The 17351-nt window shown below is 37.7% G+C and overlaps 1 protein-coding gene across 4 annotated transcripts; it reads left to right on the forward strand.

Moving 5' to 3' along the window:
* On the forward strand, positions 538 to 7158 carry LOC109835168 (protein FAR1-RELATED SEQUENCE 5-like). Of its 4 annotated transcripts, XR_002245614.1 has the most exons (5): positions 538 to 681; positions 2224 to 4376; positions 5007 to 5101; positions 5935 to 6025; positions 6646 to 7158. XR_002245614.1 is itself a non-coding variant. In XM_020403157.1 (3 exons), the coding sequence occupies exons 2-3, from the start codon at positions 2236 to 2238 to the stop codon at positions 5044 to 5046; spliced, it is 2181 nt and encodes a 726-aa protein (XP_020258746.1). In that variant the 5' UTR covers positions 538 to 681; positions 2224 to 2235; the 3' UTR covers positions 5047 to 5273. The 4 variants fall into 4 exon arrangements, 1 of the variants encoding a protein (XP_020258746.1); XR_002245616.1 differs by lacking the exon at positions 5935 to 6025; XR_002245615.1 differs by lacking the exons at positions 5935 to 6025; positions 6646 to 7158 and adding an exon at positions 5462 to 5679.

The raw sequence follows: 17351 nt of genomic DNA on the forward strand, positions 1-17351 counted from the left end.
AGTATGCTACTGATGTTTATCAATATGGAGTAGCATTTGTCTTTAAAACTAGCTACTGCTTGTTTTGTTGCAAACTTGCAATATTATTTATCAATATGAAAGAGTATCATTTTGTCTTTAAAGTTAGCTGCAGATTGTCTTTTTACAGGATTTAGTAGAATTTTTTTTCAGAAGGTGATAGTGTTTGGGAATATTTTGAACCAGCGCCGTTAAGGCTGTAGATCCGCCACTGGATATCAGAGTTAAAAGTGGTGTAAATTTTGGGTATCAAAGTGTTAGAGAAAACATTAGAGTATCAAAATGAAAAAAAAGTATAAACATTGGCATCAGAGTAGCAAAAAGGAGCTTTGGGATATATCAAAGTTAAAAGTGATGTACAAACTTTGGGGTACTGAAGTGCAAATAACCCAATTCCAAAATCTAAAGTGTAGCAAAGCGGATCATGTAAGACAACCGACCCGGATCTACTCCTGCCACGCAGAGGCCCAAAACCAAAACCTCAAGGCCCGACTTTAAAAAAAAAAATTTAGACAGCTTCTCTCTCTCTCTCGCTCGCTCGCTCGCTCTCGCTCATCGCTTTGAAGCCCTCTTCCATCAAATCCACTCGAAACCTCAGCGGCCAATTAGATTGCTTGCTTCAGCTCGCCCTCTCAATTTTTGAACAGCCGTTTTATTAAACAGGTAATTTCAATTATTTCTCAACTTTTTTTTAACTAATATTTTTTATTTTCGCGTTAAGACATGAGATCAGATATGATATTTATTGGATTATGATTTTAGGAGTTCTAATTAGAGATTATTAGACATACCCATCTCACTTTTTCTTATTTTTAGTTTGTTGTTGTCTTCCGATTTTGATCGTTAGAAGAAAATGGGATAATTCTAAATGAGGTTTATGAAGTACATAATTGTTACAGTTTTGTAGAAAATGGATTTAGCTTTCAAATTACTCTAATGTACTGTAGAATTAGTTTCATCCCTCAACAAAAAATGAGATTAGATAGAGGATTTGTGGGATTTAGGATTTTAGGATTTCTAAATAGAGAAAAATAGACATGCCCATCTAACCTTTTCTTATTCTAATTTGTGTTTGTCTTTCAATTTTGATCATTCAAAGAAATGGGGTTGTTTTAAATGAAGCTCGGGAAATAATTTATAATAGGCTATTCTGTAAATCCTTGGAATTGAATTTCTGGTTACGAAAAAGGGCTTTTGAGCAGGTAGCATAAACTGTTCTAATATAGAAGTGTTTCCCATACAAACTACTCATTTTACTGTTGGAATAAGTTCGAATCCTTGAGAAAAAGTCTTTATATTCGTTCAGTCACTGAACCTTTGTCAGTGTTCTTCGGAAGACGAGGACTGAAGAAGTATCTTTTTAGGGTTCAGAACTCCCCCAGATCCTTCATTTTGAATTGACTGACACCATGAAGCACTGATGGTTATATTTTCATTCCGTCATGTTTTGATTTTCAATTAGTTTGAGAATTGTTCGAATACTCTTGATTGTCTTTCTTTTAAATTTGTTCGTGTTATGTTCATTTCTGAAGCTTGTTATCAACCATAGAATCTCCTTTGACAATGATTTAGCTTTTTGCTTTGTCATTTGAATGGAATTAGAGATGAGGTAAAAAATTGCCCCTTCCCTATTGTGTTGTTTGTATATTTCGTCTATAGTGGAATTGAATTTTAAGAATTTTATTATCATTTTGTCGAACTTGAATTATGATTGACATTAGTTCATTTTTTTTTCTCTACTCTCATTTCCCGTTCTTTTTTCAACTTTTATTTAATTTTTAACTACTTTGCTAAAATATGTAATCCAAATTGTATATCCCTGTTCCCCTCCCCTCAAGTAAACGGAAAAGTAAATGGATTTATGGTGAGCATTAGTACTTGCTACTATTTGCAAGGAGGTTTCTTTTTCCTGAGGTTTTCAGAACTACTATGTTGTATACTTTAGTTCCTTTTGACCATTTGCTCATTTAGAGAATTGAACCAGGCTTCCTGTCAATATGTTTTTTGTAGTCGTTCGACACCATAAACCTGACAACCTTTTTAGTTGAATTTACTTTGATTGTAGTTGTTGATTGATTGGAGACAAAATGGCCTTAATTGCTAAATTTTCATGTAAACCCCCTCCCCTCGGCCCCCCTTTTTTTGTGCGCTTTTGAATTGCGCAATGTAGTTTCAGCCTTCATTCTCATATCCAAGTTGATTCAGGTCTTTATAGCCATGGATGGAACCCTAAGCGAAGATGATGGCTTGATAAGAGATAGCCACATGGATCTCAACGATTCCATTACCGACCCTCGAATGGCACTTGCTTTCACTGCCTTGGGGGTTGAGCTCAACACTACTATGATCCCAACTCACCTCCTCCACATGGAGACTGCTGAAGTTGGAGAGCCGACCATTGGCATGGAGTTTGACTCTGACGAGGCGGCGAAGGAATACTATGTAGCCTATGCCACTTGCATAGGTTTCGGTGTTAGAATGAATAAATCTCGTCGATCTAGGAAAGATGATACTGTTATCATGCGACGGTTTGTGTGCACAAGAGAGGGATTCCACTCCAAGAGGGTAATTTATGACGATGGAAAGAAGAAGAGGAAGCGGGGGACAACCAGGGAAGGATGTATGGCCATGATTGAAGTAATTAGAAAAGGACACGGGAAATGGGTGGTTACTAAGCTCATAACCGATCATACTCATATGGTTGCGATCCCATCCAAGGTCCGACCTCGTGTTGACAGATCAATGGTCTCCAGCAATGCATCGTTGCTTCATGGGGAATCAAGTGGGGGATTTAATAATTTAAGGAACTTTAATAGAGGAATCAGGGTCAATCCCTTTGGAGAAGGAGGAGAGGCTCAGGGACTGCTAGAGTACCTTCAAAGGATGCAAGCTGAAAACCCTTCTTTCTTTTATGCTATTCAAGTTGATAACAACAATTGTATGACCAATGTATTTTGGGCTGATGCTAGGTCTAGAATGGCCTACCAGCATTTTGGTGATGCTGTCACATTTGACACAACCTACAAGAAGACTAAATACATGATGCCTTTTGCGACATTCAGGGGGATGAATCATCATTTGCAGTCGGTTACCTTTGGGTGTGCCTTGCTTATGGATGAGACCCGGGGTTCATATGTTTGGCTCTTTGAGACTTGGATTGCAGCAATGGGAGGCCAGCATCCTGTTTCTTTGGTTACTGACAGAGATAAAGCCATGGAAGGAGCTATCCTTAGGGTTTTTACAAATACTCGTCACTTATTTTGTAAACAGCACATATTAAGTAGATCAAAGCAGAAGCTCTCTGATATCTATTTGAAGCATGGTACTTTGAAAAGGGAACTTAAAGAATGCATTAATGGATCTGAGACCATCGAGGACTTCGAGACTCGTTGGGAGTACATTCTTGATAAGTATAATCTTTGGGAGAACCCATGGTTACATTTACTTTATGAAATCCGGGAACGATGGTCCATAGTGTACCACAAAGACATCTTCTTCCCCGAATTGTTAGCATCTCAAAGATCGGAGAGTTTGAACAAGTTTTTCAAGAGGAACTTTAATACAAAGACCTCTCTACTTGTGTTTATATCAAGATTTGATCAAGCCATGTCTTCTCAGTATGAGAAAGAAGCACAAGCTGATTATGCCACAGTATATTCAAAGCCTCTTTTAAGGACCCCTTCGCCTATGGAGAAACAAGCTGCCGATATTTACACGAATGCCGTGTTCGACAAGTTTCAGGAAGAATTCGTTGAATCTTTAGGCTACTATGTTGAGAAAATCGAAGATGGACCTGTTAGCAAGTACAGTGTGGCTAGAGAGGAGGATAATGGTAAGAGCTACATTGTGAGTTTCAGCGATTCTGAAAAGAAAGCAAACTGTAGCTGTTACAAGTTTGAATACTGTGGGATTTTATGTAGACACGTGTTACGGGTCTTTTTTATTGTTGGCGTCCGTATTCTACCAGAACAGTACATATTGAAACGATGGACAAGGAATGCCACAAGCAATGTAGTTCTAGATGAAAGAGTTGTTGATTCTGGACTTAGTTTTCAAGAGTATCTTGTTGCTTGGTATAATGATCTCTGCCTTGATGCGGTTAAATATGGGATGGAGGGGGCTACCTCTGCGGAGGTTTACAAGGTCGCAAAAAATGCGATTCAGAAAGCTTTTGCTGAAGTTGTTGGTGCAAAGAACATGCAAAGAAAGGGACAACAGAATAATCAGAGGTTTGCTAGGATGCAGAAGATGCAATACAAAATGCCTTTACCAAAGTTGCAGCCAAAGAAGACGTCCTCAAGAGTAGTTCAACATGAAGAAGCTGGTAGGAGTAAAAGAAATGCTAAAGAAGACATGCTGTAAGTATTAATAATAATTTGCATTTATTTTTGGTTTTTCTCATAGTAGACCATAAATTCAATCATGCTTTTTTATACAGGCCATTAAATCTTCATAATTTAGTTTACACCCTGACTCCCTTTAAATGTGTTAGCATGATGTATTGGTGTGGTAAATCCTAATTACTGATGTCGAGATATACTGCACTGATTTAACTCTTAGCCTCTTCTCTAAGCTCACTGCACTAATATCTCCTATTCAAATCAATGATTGAATTAGGGAAAGGAGAAGAGAAGAGAAGAGAAATTTGGAGTATATTTTGGTTAAATAGAAGAAAAAGGATGTGAGGGTAGGAATTAAACCACTTTTACACACTAATCAAGGGTATTACGTACACTGCCAGCAGTTGTTAAACTTTAATCTTACGACAATAACAGATTCAAATTCAATGGGATGTAATTTAAACAACCTAAAAATTTTAGGGTGTTAATTAAGAATATGAAAATTTGAGGATCAATATAATTATGATAGAATACAAGGTCTCATATGAAAACCCATTTATTTTCTCGTTCCCATTCAAAATTTAACCATTATGAAGGGGATATAAGTTGAGTTATTTATCATTTTTGTTTTTTCTAATGGTGTTGCAGGGATGCAAATGATCCTGATCTTAATGGAGGTGCTCACTGATGAAAGATGCAGGCCTCTTGTGATGATTGACTACTTCTTATACACAGTCCACGAGGTACAATGTAAATTTATTTTACCTAACATCAAATATTTTACTGTGTATTAAAGGTTCTAGTCCATTTTAAGCTTTGTAAATTTAGTGATGAAGTAAAGCTTATGGATAAAATTATCTCATGTTCAACATTTGTTTGGATTTTATGGCAAGCTTATGCCTATGTTTTCCATTATGTAGTTAATGATTAGAGTCTGAAAGCTGAAATATTCCGTAAGTCCTTGGTACCTTTAATGTTTATGCAGTCTGATAAGTATTTGCACTTGACTTATGACAATGTGGGGTATAGCTTTGTCCAGCGTCTCAAACTGTTGGAGGTCATTTTTCAGTTATAATTTTTTTATTTTCTTTTTTTTTCTTTAGAGAAAGGATGGGGACCCAAAATCGAGAGCCCCAGCCAGCTACCGCAGTAAGCAGATTATACTTTCTCTTAACAACTCTTTTGTTGTACGACCTCAAGAACAATATCAAGTTACGGCTTTCATGATCATTATTTTCTTTGGGTGTAAATACATATGTGAATAATGACATGAAGTATGAGGCCATCATTATTGAAAAGTTGTGCACATGTTCAAACTTCACTTTTCTTCTACAAGTTAACAGTGACGAATTTGTCGAGAGCACTTCCTCACAGGTTGATTGTGTATTCCTTACTATACTATTAATTACATTTTGAACTATTGAGGAAAACATATATTACAGCTCAGGTGAAAATGAGGAAAATAGTATCTTACACCCTGTGGGAAAGTGGATAATCCTGCATGAGACATAAACTAGTGAGGTCTCTGGGATATATTAGATCCTGTGTAGTTAAGTATTTATCTTGATTTTGGCAGGTATCATATATCGAGGACATTTTAAGCCACACCTCATATGAGACTATTAGATTGGGGTGTAATAATCTCTCTCTCCCCCCCACATTTTAAGGTATGAGTTCTCAAATACTTCACTAGGTTATCATTATATACCAAGGGTTCATGAGTTCATAAAAATTATTATATGCCAAAATCTCTTCCTGTACACACTCCATTCAACTTGGTATTTGAATTCTTGAGTAGCGTCTTTGGAGAACCAGGGCCATTTCGAGATTCCATAAGATACTTGATCATTGTAGATTGGTTATGACATGTCATTTAGTTAACACTTCAACTCAAAATATTTATCTATTTAAACCTGGTTAGCTATCCTCACTCTACAAATTACAGCAAGTGCATCCTAGCATACATGTATACTGTTGGTGGAAAGGGTTACATTCACAAACCCCTTTGAACATTGAGGGATTTTTGCACCTAACCCTCTTGAACTTCTTTTATGTCACATAAACCATTTGAACTTTGGATGTCTTGCGAAATTCCCATGAACTTTGAACTCTTCTCACCTGATCTCTTACCTTTATAATTGGTAAAAATAAAACAAAATTTGAAATCCGGGCCCTTTTTTTGTTTTTGTTTTTTTTTTGGGGTGGGTTGGGGGGTGCCTGTAAAATGACAACATTTGATAGTTTTTTCCCCCTCAAGGACATTTGTTTGGTTACTTACCAATTACAGATAGGCGGCCAATGAAATAAGTTTAAAGTTCAAGGGGGTTTGTTGAAATAGTGCAAAGTTCAGGGTGATTATGTGCAAAATCTCTAAGGATCAGGGGATTTTGTGAAACTTGCCCTAATGGAAAAGCAACCTAGCCCCTTCTCTTCCTTCCTCGCGCCTCTCCCCTCTTTCATTCTCCATATGTACAGTGGTTCCTCCAGCATTAAGGCATGAGTCATATTTTAAAGCCTGTGGTACGTATTATTTTGAGAATCTGTTAGCAACAATTTTACTTGTGTACATATATTAAGTCACATGTAATACTGACATAAGTAACGTAAACGAGGAATTTCGTTGGTTCGATCTGTGTGATGCCTTGAAGCACTGGGGTGTTTAATGTGAGAAATGTATTTTACATTGTGCTCATTGTTATGTTCTCTTGGGCTCAATATAGAATCTATTGAGATAGTGCTGCAGTGAGCCCTATGTTGTAATGTTGTTTTTTTTTGGCAGAGTGAGGCTTATTTTTTTTTTTTCAATTATTTGCTCCGGATGGGGCTTGTTATGGACTTTGTATTATTGACGGTATGGGTTGACGTGCAGATTGTTTTACCTCAGATATCCTCTAATTATTTTATTGGCAATTACACCCTCTGAACTTGAACTATTTTATTGTGCTGGAGCATTTCTCCGTTCTTGTCCGGTTGGAAGTAACTTTCATCTCCCAGTACAATGTAAACTTGGGACTGAATTTACGTAAGGGGTAGCGTAAGGGGTAGAATGCTTATGCACAGAAACTTTAATGCAGTGTGTTGAGGACTATAATTTTATTGTCCAACATGTTTACAATGTTGAGATTTCAACTATTCTATGCATTAATATCATTTTTTTTAATAATATATGTTAGACCTGTAGAAGGTGGGATTTGGATTTGGATTGCTTTGTTATCTTCTCAAAGCTCAATTTGCTGTATGAAAGCTTTGTGCTATGTTTGGGAGTTCACTAAGGGAAGGAAAGGGAAGGAAAGGAAAGGTAAGATAGCGAAAGGAATGGCAAAGAAAGGGAGGGAAAATATAATATCTTGCTTGGAAGTTTTGTAAGGCGAATGAAATGTGAACTTAAATTATTTTGTTTGAAAGTTCTAATAAAAATATCACCCGCTTTCGAAACCGGGGATGCGCAAGGGAGGGAGAATTGAGAGAAAATCTCGTCGTCTTAAAGAGTCGTTTAAACTGGGCCTCAACGAAAATAGGCCTAAGTTCAAATTTCGTATCTGGAGTTCGTACTTGTTAGGATACGGTATAGTAACTTAAATATTTATATCTAGTAAGACATTATTATGGATACAGATATGTTGTGAAATATTTATATTCATACCTGAAATATCCATATATATATATTTTGTAATTATTCTAATTGCTTAGATTAATGGATTTGATCTTACATTTGCAGATGTAACTAACATATTAATGAACTCAGTTTCTCTTATAACAAATAAAGAGGGAAAAAAATATTCCTTCAAAGTAACAAGGGTCATCTACAATTTTTTTAATTAATCCGAATAGACTCATAAACAAATCAGAGGTTATGCTAAGACATGGGGACTAGGGATGCAAATGGTTCGTATACGACTTGAATACGATACTTGTCGTACCCGTATAAGCTTATCAGGTATGGATACAAACATGAATACAAATATACTTTAGTAAGTATAACTCATATCCATAATCGCTGAAATTAGATACAAGATACAAATATAGATGCAAATGCAAGCACAACTACAAAATGTATATGAGAAAACCAAAATGGATATGATAAAACCAGATGATATTAAAAAAAATTCATATGTTATAAGCACTACATATTTGTATCCATAATAATGTCTTACTAGATATGAATATTTAAGTTACTATACCGTATCCTAACAAGTACGAACTCCAGATACGAAATTTGAACTTAGGCCTATTTTCGATGGGGCCCAGTTTAAACGACTCTTTAAGACGACAAGATTTTCTCTCTATTCTCCCTCCCTCACGCTTCCCCGATTTCGAAAGCGGATGATATTTTTATTAAAATTCTGGACTAGATCTGGCCCTATTTTTTGTGCCCACATAGTTTCACTAAACTAGTTTTATTTTGGAATAGGAGGATCTGCTCCAAAACAAAACTAGTTTAGCACCAAACTGGCCGGGACTAGTCATGTCCCAGTTTTGCTTCGTTTGCCAAACTGACTTTAAGGGTGTGCCATGACAATAAATCGAAAACTAGGCTAGGAACAACCCTTGAAAGGCTCTAGAGGAGGAGGGAGGGAGGGAGGGAAGGGGGAGGGGGTGGTGAATAGGGTTAAAGGATAAAGAATATGCAATTAAAAGATTTTCCAATAAACCACAAACGATTATGAAGAGCAATAACAATAAAAGAGAGTAAGGGTTAGAAATAGTTAGTCAATTGATGACGCGCGGTATGTTCACGGGGTTCGGTCCTCTGACCTACGTCCCCGCTCCCTACTCTCGAGGAGAAATCCACTAACACACCCGGTTTGAAAGCTGGAACTTCTCTACACAACGATCTCCACCGAGATCTCATAACCACACAGTAGATCTCCACGAGATCAAGCTCATAATGTTAGACCTTAGGGGGGTGATTAGGGTCTTATGCTAATCTAATCCGATTATATACCAATTAAAATTAATTAACAAGATATCCTAGCAAGTATGAAATACAATCAATATATATGAGCTAGGATGAGCAATATGAACTAAGGGGTATATCCTAGCAATGGGATATACTTATGAATTATATGTAAAGATATACAAACTAACACAAGGGTGAAATAAAACAATCTACCAAAGTGATAGGGCAATATGAAGTGCAATACACAAAGGCAATATAAGATATGAATACAAGAATAAGAACACCAATGCAAACACAAACAAAATGATATGATTACGGAGTTCGGTCTAACCACTTGACCTACGTATCCGCTCCTCACCTCGAGGAGATCTCCACTAACACAACCGGATTTTCTACGTTCACCCGAATAACGTTTACACCACACAATACGGTTTTCTAGTTTACCGAAAACTCTACAATCAACACTCTTGCAATCCCACTCTACACCCTCTCAAGTGTTGAACTAGACGTGTCTTCCTCAAGTGCTCGGTTACAACCTCTCTCTAGGTTCGTCGATTCGACCCCGTCTCTCACCACACACTTCTCTCGGTGTACAAGTGTATTACAAGTGAATCCTCACAATTAGGCTCAATACAAAGTGTTTGTTCTCTACAATGAATGAGAACGAATTATAAGCTCACTCTCTAAGTTACACAATCCCACAACCCAATTATACTATGAATGTAAATACAATAAGCTCAAATGGTTGTGTGTATAAACATAGAGAAAATAAAATCAACTAAACTCAATATGAATACTAGCTTAATAAAATGATAATCAAACAATATGAAATATAAAGCTAGATTGAGTTTAGAAAACTTCTCAATAGATGACAAGAGATGGAGGGAGAATAGTTGATTGCTCAAACTCCAATAGATGATCTCCTCAAGTTCTTGTGGAATTGAATTCTCAAACTCAAACACCTAATTGCTTAAAAGCTTCTAAACAAACATTAAACAAACTTAAACCCTTGTTTAAAACTCTTTAAACTTGTTTAAAACATTTCTTAAGTGCCCGTAGAAGTATGAGGGCATGGAGTATATATAGGCTCATGAAACAAGCCCAAAAACCTAAGAAAACCAAGCACAAAGACAAAATAACGGATATATCAAAATCTGAAAAATATAGCCGTTATGCTACAGTAACTTCCAGAAAGTTTGGCGGTCGACCGTGGCGGTCGACCGCGGGTACTGTAGCACTGCATATCAACTTTGTAAAATCAGTTAAAAATAGTAAAACAGTTCCAAAAATTATGGAATTTTGTGGGAAGGTTCTAGACATGTTGAGTGACATGTTAGAGAAAGAATTTATGAAAAAGCATTTCCCACTTGAGAGAAATAAATGTTTGAATACAGATATACAGTTTCTAAAAACTTCTGACATACACGATTTTGTAAAATCAATTGGGCTCAGTAAATCAACTCCAAAAATAGTAAAATTTTGAGGGAAGTTTCTAAACATATAGATAAACATGTCAAAGAAAGAATTTCTTAAATACCACTTCCCATTTATGAAAACTCATCTGTTTTGTAAAACATGCACGAACATGTGCCCGAACAAAAACATGATTTTGTAAATTCCATTAAATATAACAAATCAATTCCAAACTTGATGAAACATTGCGAAATGTTTGTAAACATGAAAACAAACATGTTAGAAAAAGAATTTCTCAAATTGAATTTCTATTTGTGAAAACTCATGTATTTTGCAAGTGTGTCCAAAGCATGAAAACCCAAAACCATGCATGTATATATATAACTATATATATACATAGAAACCAAATACGTGTGTGTATATGATATTGAGCTTAAGGTATTTAACACACATAATATAAAACCTAAACTAAGTTACCCAAGCTAGATCTTGATCATCAATAAGCTCTTCTTGGTAAACTCACGGATGAAGCTTGAACTTGATCTTTAACTTTGAATTGCAAGGCTTCACCTATATTCCGCCAACCTCCTTTGGATATGATCGTTGAAGCTCTATTCCATCCATCCTCCAACTCGTTGTTTGGATATGATCGTTGAAGCTCTATTCCATCCATCCTCCAACTCGTTGTTTGCCTAGAATAAATACGAAAATACAAACACTAGACAAACAACATTAGAAGTAAATTGTTTGTTAAACATCATCAAAACAAGAAGGCCAACACATAACAGTTACAAATGGAAGAAAAACTCTCTCTTACAGCAACCCTATGGCAAGAGGAAGAGATTGCAAGTGAAGCTTGGGATGTGAGACTTGAAAATAAATGAAAGTTGAAGCTCTTTTGAACAAGAAATACAAACTCAATAGATTTTTCAATGATTTCTTAGTTTTTGAAGTTAATGGGGTTGATGGGTATTTATAAGAAGTGAAGATGACAGCCAAGCCTTAAAGAAACAGACAAAATCCCCCAAAAACCGAGAAACATGATTCTGCACAGAACTAGCCGTTGGAGGCTTATCAATCGATTGACGGATTTCATCAGTCGACTGATGAGCTGACCTTTATAGGCAATTTTCAACTTGTCAGTCGACTGACAGGATCATTAGTCGACTAATGAGATTATCAGTCGAATGGTCAGTCGACCAAAAAAGAAGCAGAAACTTTTGGTAATTCTGGTATGTTTCATCAGTCGACTGATCTCATGTATTAGTCGACTGATGAGATAATCAGTCGACTGGTCAGTTGACCAAATAAGAAATAAAAACTTTTAAGATTCTGGCGGGTTTCATCAGCCGACTGATCTCAAGCATCAGTCGACCGATAACAGTTTTTCAGCCAGTATAGGTTTTAAAAATGAGTTTCAAATGTCTTTTAAAGCATCAGTCGACCGATAACAGTTTTTCAGCCAGTATAGGTTTTAAAAATGAGTTTCAAATGTCTTTTAAAAATAGTAAATAAATTCTAAAAAATTTCAGCCAGTATAGGTTTTAAAAATGAGTTTCAAATGTCTTTTAAAAATAGTAAATAAATTCTAAAAAATGTAAAACTTTGAAAATAGTTTATAAACATAATAACAAACTTGTTTGAAAAGGAATTTGGCAAAAAGGTCCTCCTTGTGACGGCCAATTGGAGGTGGTCGGTGAGCGCACGAGACACAGTTGGTTCGTCATTCCGATTCATGCACTTGTCAGCATCAGATAATCCTCTTAGACTCGGATAACAACGTTCGTCATCTTCTCTCCATCTCGAGCTGTGTGTGGACACCTATAGGCATTTTTAGATGCCTACAGATACCCCCTCCAAAATATTTCAGACTCATTCTTTGATAGAAGAGTCTGGAATGCTTTGGATAAGACAGACCCTGTCTTCAATCTCTTCAGTATTTCATTGAGGAGATCGCATAAAAGGACCTATGAATTGCCTTAATTCTTAACTTCTTCAGCCTTTAGTCTATTCAATATTTTATCAAATAGATGAAGTTCTTCCGGTACTGCGTTTATCGTCTGACCGTTGTCGAAATCTTGAACTGAAGTTGATACGTAAGTTTCTGAACTTAGCTCGTGTCGTTGAGTTAACGTTGACCTGATCATCTTTATCGGGAATTGGTATCTGAATGTGATTGAACTCCCTGGAATCATCCTTTGACCTAAAATTTTTCCTTAGCATTATTTTGGCGAAATTATCGATGTGTTGACCGACATCGACCTTTACTGTAACGCATTGTCTGACGTTAACACAGTTTATACTCATATGTTTGCTGGAGTCTACATAGTTTAAACTCTTAAGGCATTGGAGCATGGTGGTCCCAAATGTCGGAGTTGCAGGACCAACTATTAAAGCTGATTCATCTGCATGTATAAATCTTATCCTGAAGTTGTTGGATCCTCAAGCCACGAGACCAACTAATAAAGCTGGTGCGTCAATGACTCTCACACTTATAGGATTTTTGGTAAAACCTCAGCCATCAACGGGTTTGATGAGCCTTTACCGACTATCGTTTGAGTCGGGTTAGCATGCGGATTGTTTAAGTCCGTTCCGCATGTAACGTTGTGCTAAGAGAGTTAACTCCCTTACTGCTACGATATTAAATACGTAGACTTCGTTTTTCTCACGGGAATAGACTACCCGATGACGTGTGTTAGACGTAGACTTAGGATTTTTGGCAAACCCTCAGCCTTCAATGGATTTGACATGCCTTTACCAACTACCATTCGAGTCGGGCTAGCATGCAGATTGTTTAAGTTCATTCTGTATGTAATGTTGTTCTAAGAGAGTTAACTCCCTTAGTGCTACGATATTGAATACGTAGACTTCGTCTTTTTTACGGGAATAGACTACCCGGCAACGCGTGTTAGGCGCTGACTCATCCTTACTTAGGATTCAGGATAAAAGTCCCTAAACTTGGATTCTGGTGTCTTCTTCAATCAGTGAAAGACTAAACCGGTAACGCGTGTTAGGTGTAGGTTTATCTCTATTTAGGAGTCGAGATAAAGTTCCCCGCGTGTATAAAGCGTGGATTTTGGCGTTATGAATAACAACCTGTCACAATATTGAATATGTAGGATTTTGTCCTTTTTATGGTAAAAGACTAACCGGCAATGTGTGTTAGGCGCTGACTTATCCCTACTTAAGCTTTGTAATAAAAGTCCCCAGACTTAGATTCTGGTGTCTTTTTTAATCGGTGAAAGACTAAACCGATAACGCGTGTTAGGCGTTGACTTATCCCTACTTAGGATTCGAGATAAAATTCCCCACGCGTGTAAGGCGCGGATTTTGGCGTTATGAATAATAACCTGCCAAAATGTTGAATATGTGAGCTTTTGTCCTTTCTACGGTAAAAGACTAACCGGCAATGCGTGTTAGGCACTGACTTATCCCTACTTAGGATTCGGGATAAAATTTCTCGTACGTGTGAGACACGGATTATGGGAGTTGCAAAAAATAGTGTCTTCTCTTAGGACAAAGACGAACTTGATGTGGGAGAGGAAGAATTTTATATTCTATCGCCTAAATCTGAAAAGGAAGAATTTTATATTCTATCTCCAGTTACCAAGGAAACTCAAAGTAGGATCTCCACTCCGAGAATCTGAGTAGGTGAAACTAAGAGTGGGATCTCCACTCTGAGAATCGAGAAGATTCGGATAATCCTAACTGTCGAAAGATTTGATTACCGACCTAAAGGTGTGTTTCTTGTTTATCGAGAGTGAATTACTATTTTGGGCCTAACTGTAGGAATGTTTGACTAAGTAGGGGTTTGAGACAATCTTAACTTTTATAGGTTTGATCGTTCAATTTAAAAGTGGACCTCTCGTTCATAGAAGGAATCGAGAGGGGATTTTGGTTTTGGCCATAACTGTAGGAAGGTTTGACCAAATGGGAGATTTGAGATGACCCTAACTGTAGGAAAGTTTGATCGCTCGATTTGAAAATTGACCTCTCGTTCATGGAAGGAATCGAGAGGAGATTTTTTGGTTGTGGTCCTAACTGTAGGAAGGTTTGACCAGGTGAGAGGTTTGAGACGACCCTAACTGTATGAAGGTTTGATCACTCGATCTGAAAATAGATCTCTCATTCATGGAAGGAATCAAGAGGAGATTTTGGTTGTGGTCCTAACTGTAGGAAGGTTTGACCAAGTAGGAGTATAAATTACAGTGGGAGTGTTGATTTATATAAATCACTCGAAGGGAGTTCCTGGTGTTAAGTGACAAATACTTAACACGAAGGGGTTTGATAATTGTCAATGATCAAAAGATTAACCGAGTACTATGTCCGGACTCTGACAATAGGAGTGTTGAATGTACAGATGTAGCGGGAGTTTGAGTGGGAGTTTCTTATTCATCACCTTCTTGTAGTGACCGGGTTATCCCTAAGAATACACTATATAGAATTCTTTCGGGAACTTTCCGTTACATCCACCCCCAGCTTCTTTTGTGAAAATGGGTCTAACATTGTACTCAGCTGAATGGTCGGGTTATCCTTAAGAATATCACATACGATATTCTTCCAAGAACTTCTCGTTAAAATTAGGAAATAGTTTAGACTCGTATACTTGTTAGAGTATTGAGAAGCAGTTTATACTCGTATACTCTTCGGAGTGTCAGAAGGAGCAGTTTATACTTTTTCACCTGTTAGAGGATTGAGAAGCAGTTTATACTCGTATACTCTTCGGAGTGTCAGAATGAGCAGTTTATACTCTTATACTTGTTGGAGTCTTCATTCAGATTAATTTAGCGTTATGATGCCGGCTTCAACCAAGTTTTGGATGCTATTCTTGAGAGCGAAGCAAGCCTTAGTAGGATGAATGATCCTCCTATGATACACACAGTACTTTGGATCCGCAATATTATCGACTTCCTCTTGATTTACGATAGGTGGTAGCTTGATCTTGTTGTTTTCAAGGAGGGATTCAAAAATGGCTGGAACGTCTTCGTCCTTGAAAGAGTACACTTTTTGGAGTCTCGAATCCGAAGTCCTTTGCTGTCTTCGGGGTTGTTGTTGCGACGTCTGATTAACATCAACAACTGCTACATGTGCCTTCCCTTACCACGGGAGACGAAGCTTGAGTTCGGAGGGTTAGCCGTCGGTTGGCTTCTCTCGGCTTTCTTCCTTCTGAGGAAATGTTTGGCCTGCTCTTCGTGTACTTTTAACACTTTTCAGGTGTTGGACGGTGCTACTCCCATAACTTCCAATACGTCCAAAGAGAGGTTGTTGTGACAGGTTTGGAGGATGAAGTCCTCTGTGATCGGATCTCAGCAGTTCATCGCTTTATTCCGAAAGCGCTTGACGAAGTCGTTGACTGTCTCATCATCTTCTTGTTTCTCATCGAAGAGTGTCCTGATTGACACCTCGACGTCATCATCAAAGAAGTGAGTGAGGAACAGGCTCTCCAGGTCTTCCCAGTTGTTGATACTTCCGGACTTGAGATGGCGGTACCAATCGAAGGTGGGCCCGTGAAGGGTGCCAATGAATGACCGGACCATCAATGCCTTATTTCCAGAGATCATGCCCAAGTAAGACTTGAAATAGATCAGATACTGAGTGGGCGAACCCTTCCCGTCGAACGACGTGAAGTTGATCAGGTTGAACTTCGCCGGGTATGCTATTGAGTCCCACTCTCTTGGCTAAGGACACAGAATACCGGTTTTCTTCACCTCTCGAGCAAACATCAGAGCATTGATTTTGCTCTCGAGATCTTTCATCTTCTCGTACTCATCTGTATCATGCTTTGGACGATTTTTGAGAGGAACAACGTGGCCACCCCCGGTATTATCATCTTTGGTGGGACCACCCCCAGCGTCATTATCCTTAGTAGGGCCACCCCCAGCGTTCTGACCAACAAGAGGGTTATCAGCATTTAAGGTGTTCATCCACATCTGAATCGCTAGCTGCTTGACTAACATTGTTGCGACGACTGGATTCACCTATCTGATTTGAAATGGCTCGGATCTATTGGTCATGCTCGTCCCTCATCCGTAGCATAACTATTTTCATTTCGAACTTGAAGTTCTCTTTTTGCTTAGCCAAGACATCCTCAATGATTTTGGCTACTTGCTCGGTGTTAATCATAAACACTTCGCGGGATTGCCCCGAACTGGATACCGTTTTGTCGGAAGCGACTGCAGAGTTAGGTATCTGATGCTTCATCATCCGAGGATAATCCCATCTGCATTCTCTGATAATCCCTTTGTCTAATGGTTCCTGATCGCAACCGGGTTAGACGATGTGATATGAGCGGGTCAGAACTAGAAGGTCGAGTCGATTTTTCCTTGTCAGCCATATTAACCTGTTGGCCTTTTTGTTTTGATGATAATTTACAAATAATTTATATCTAATATTATTTGTCTAGTGTTTGTGTTTTATATTTATTCTAGGCAAACAATATGTTAGAGGATGGATGGAATCAAGCTTTCACGATCATATCCAATGGAGGTTGGCGGAATTGTGGAGTGAAGCCTTGCAATTCAAGTCAAGATACAAGTTCAAGCTTTATCCGCAAGTGTACAAAGGTAGAGCTTCGTTGAAGATTACAAGCTTGGGTATAATTAGTTTAGGAGTTTATATTATGTGTGTTAAGTACTTTAAGCTCAATTATATACACACATACACGTTTTGATTTTTGTATA

Source organism: Asparagus officinalis, chromosome 3 (genome assembly GCF_001876935.1).
Source record: "Asparagus officinalis chromosome 3, Aspof.V1, whole genome shotgun sequence".
Classification (NCBI taxonomy): Eukaryota; Viridiplantae; Streptophyta; class Magnoliopsida; order Asparagales; family Asparagaceae; genus Asparagus; species Asparagus officinalis.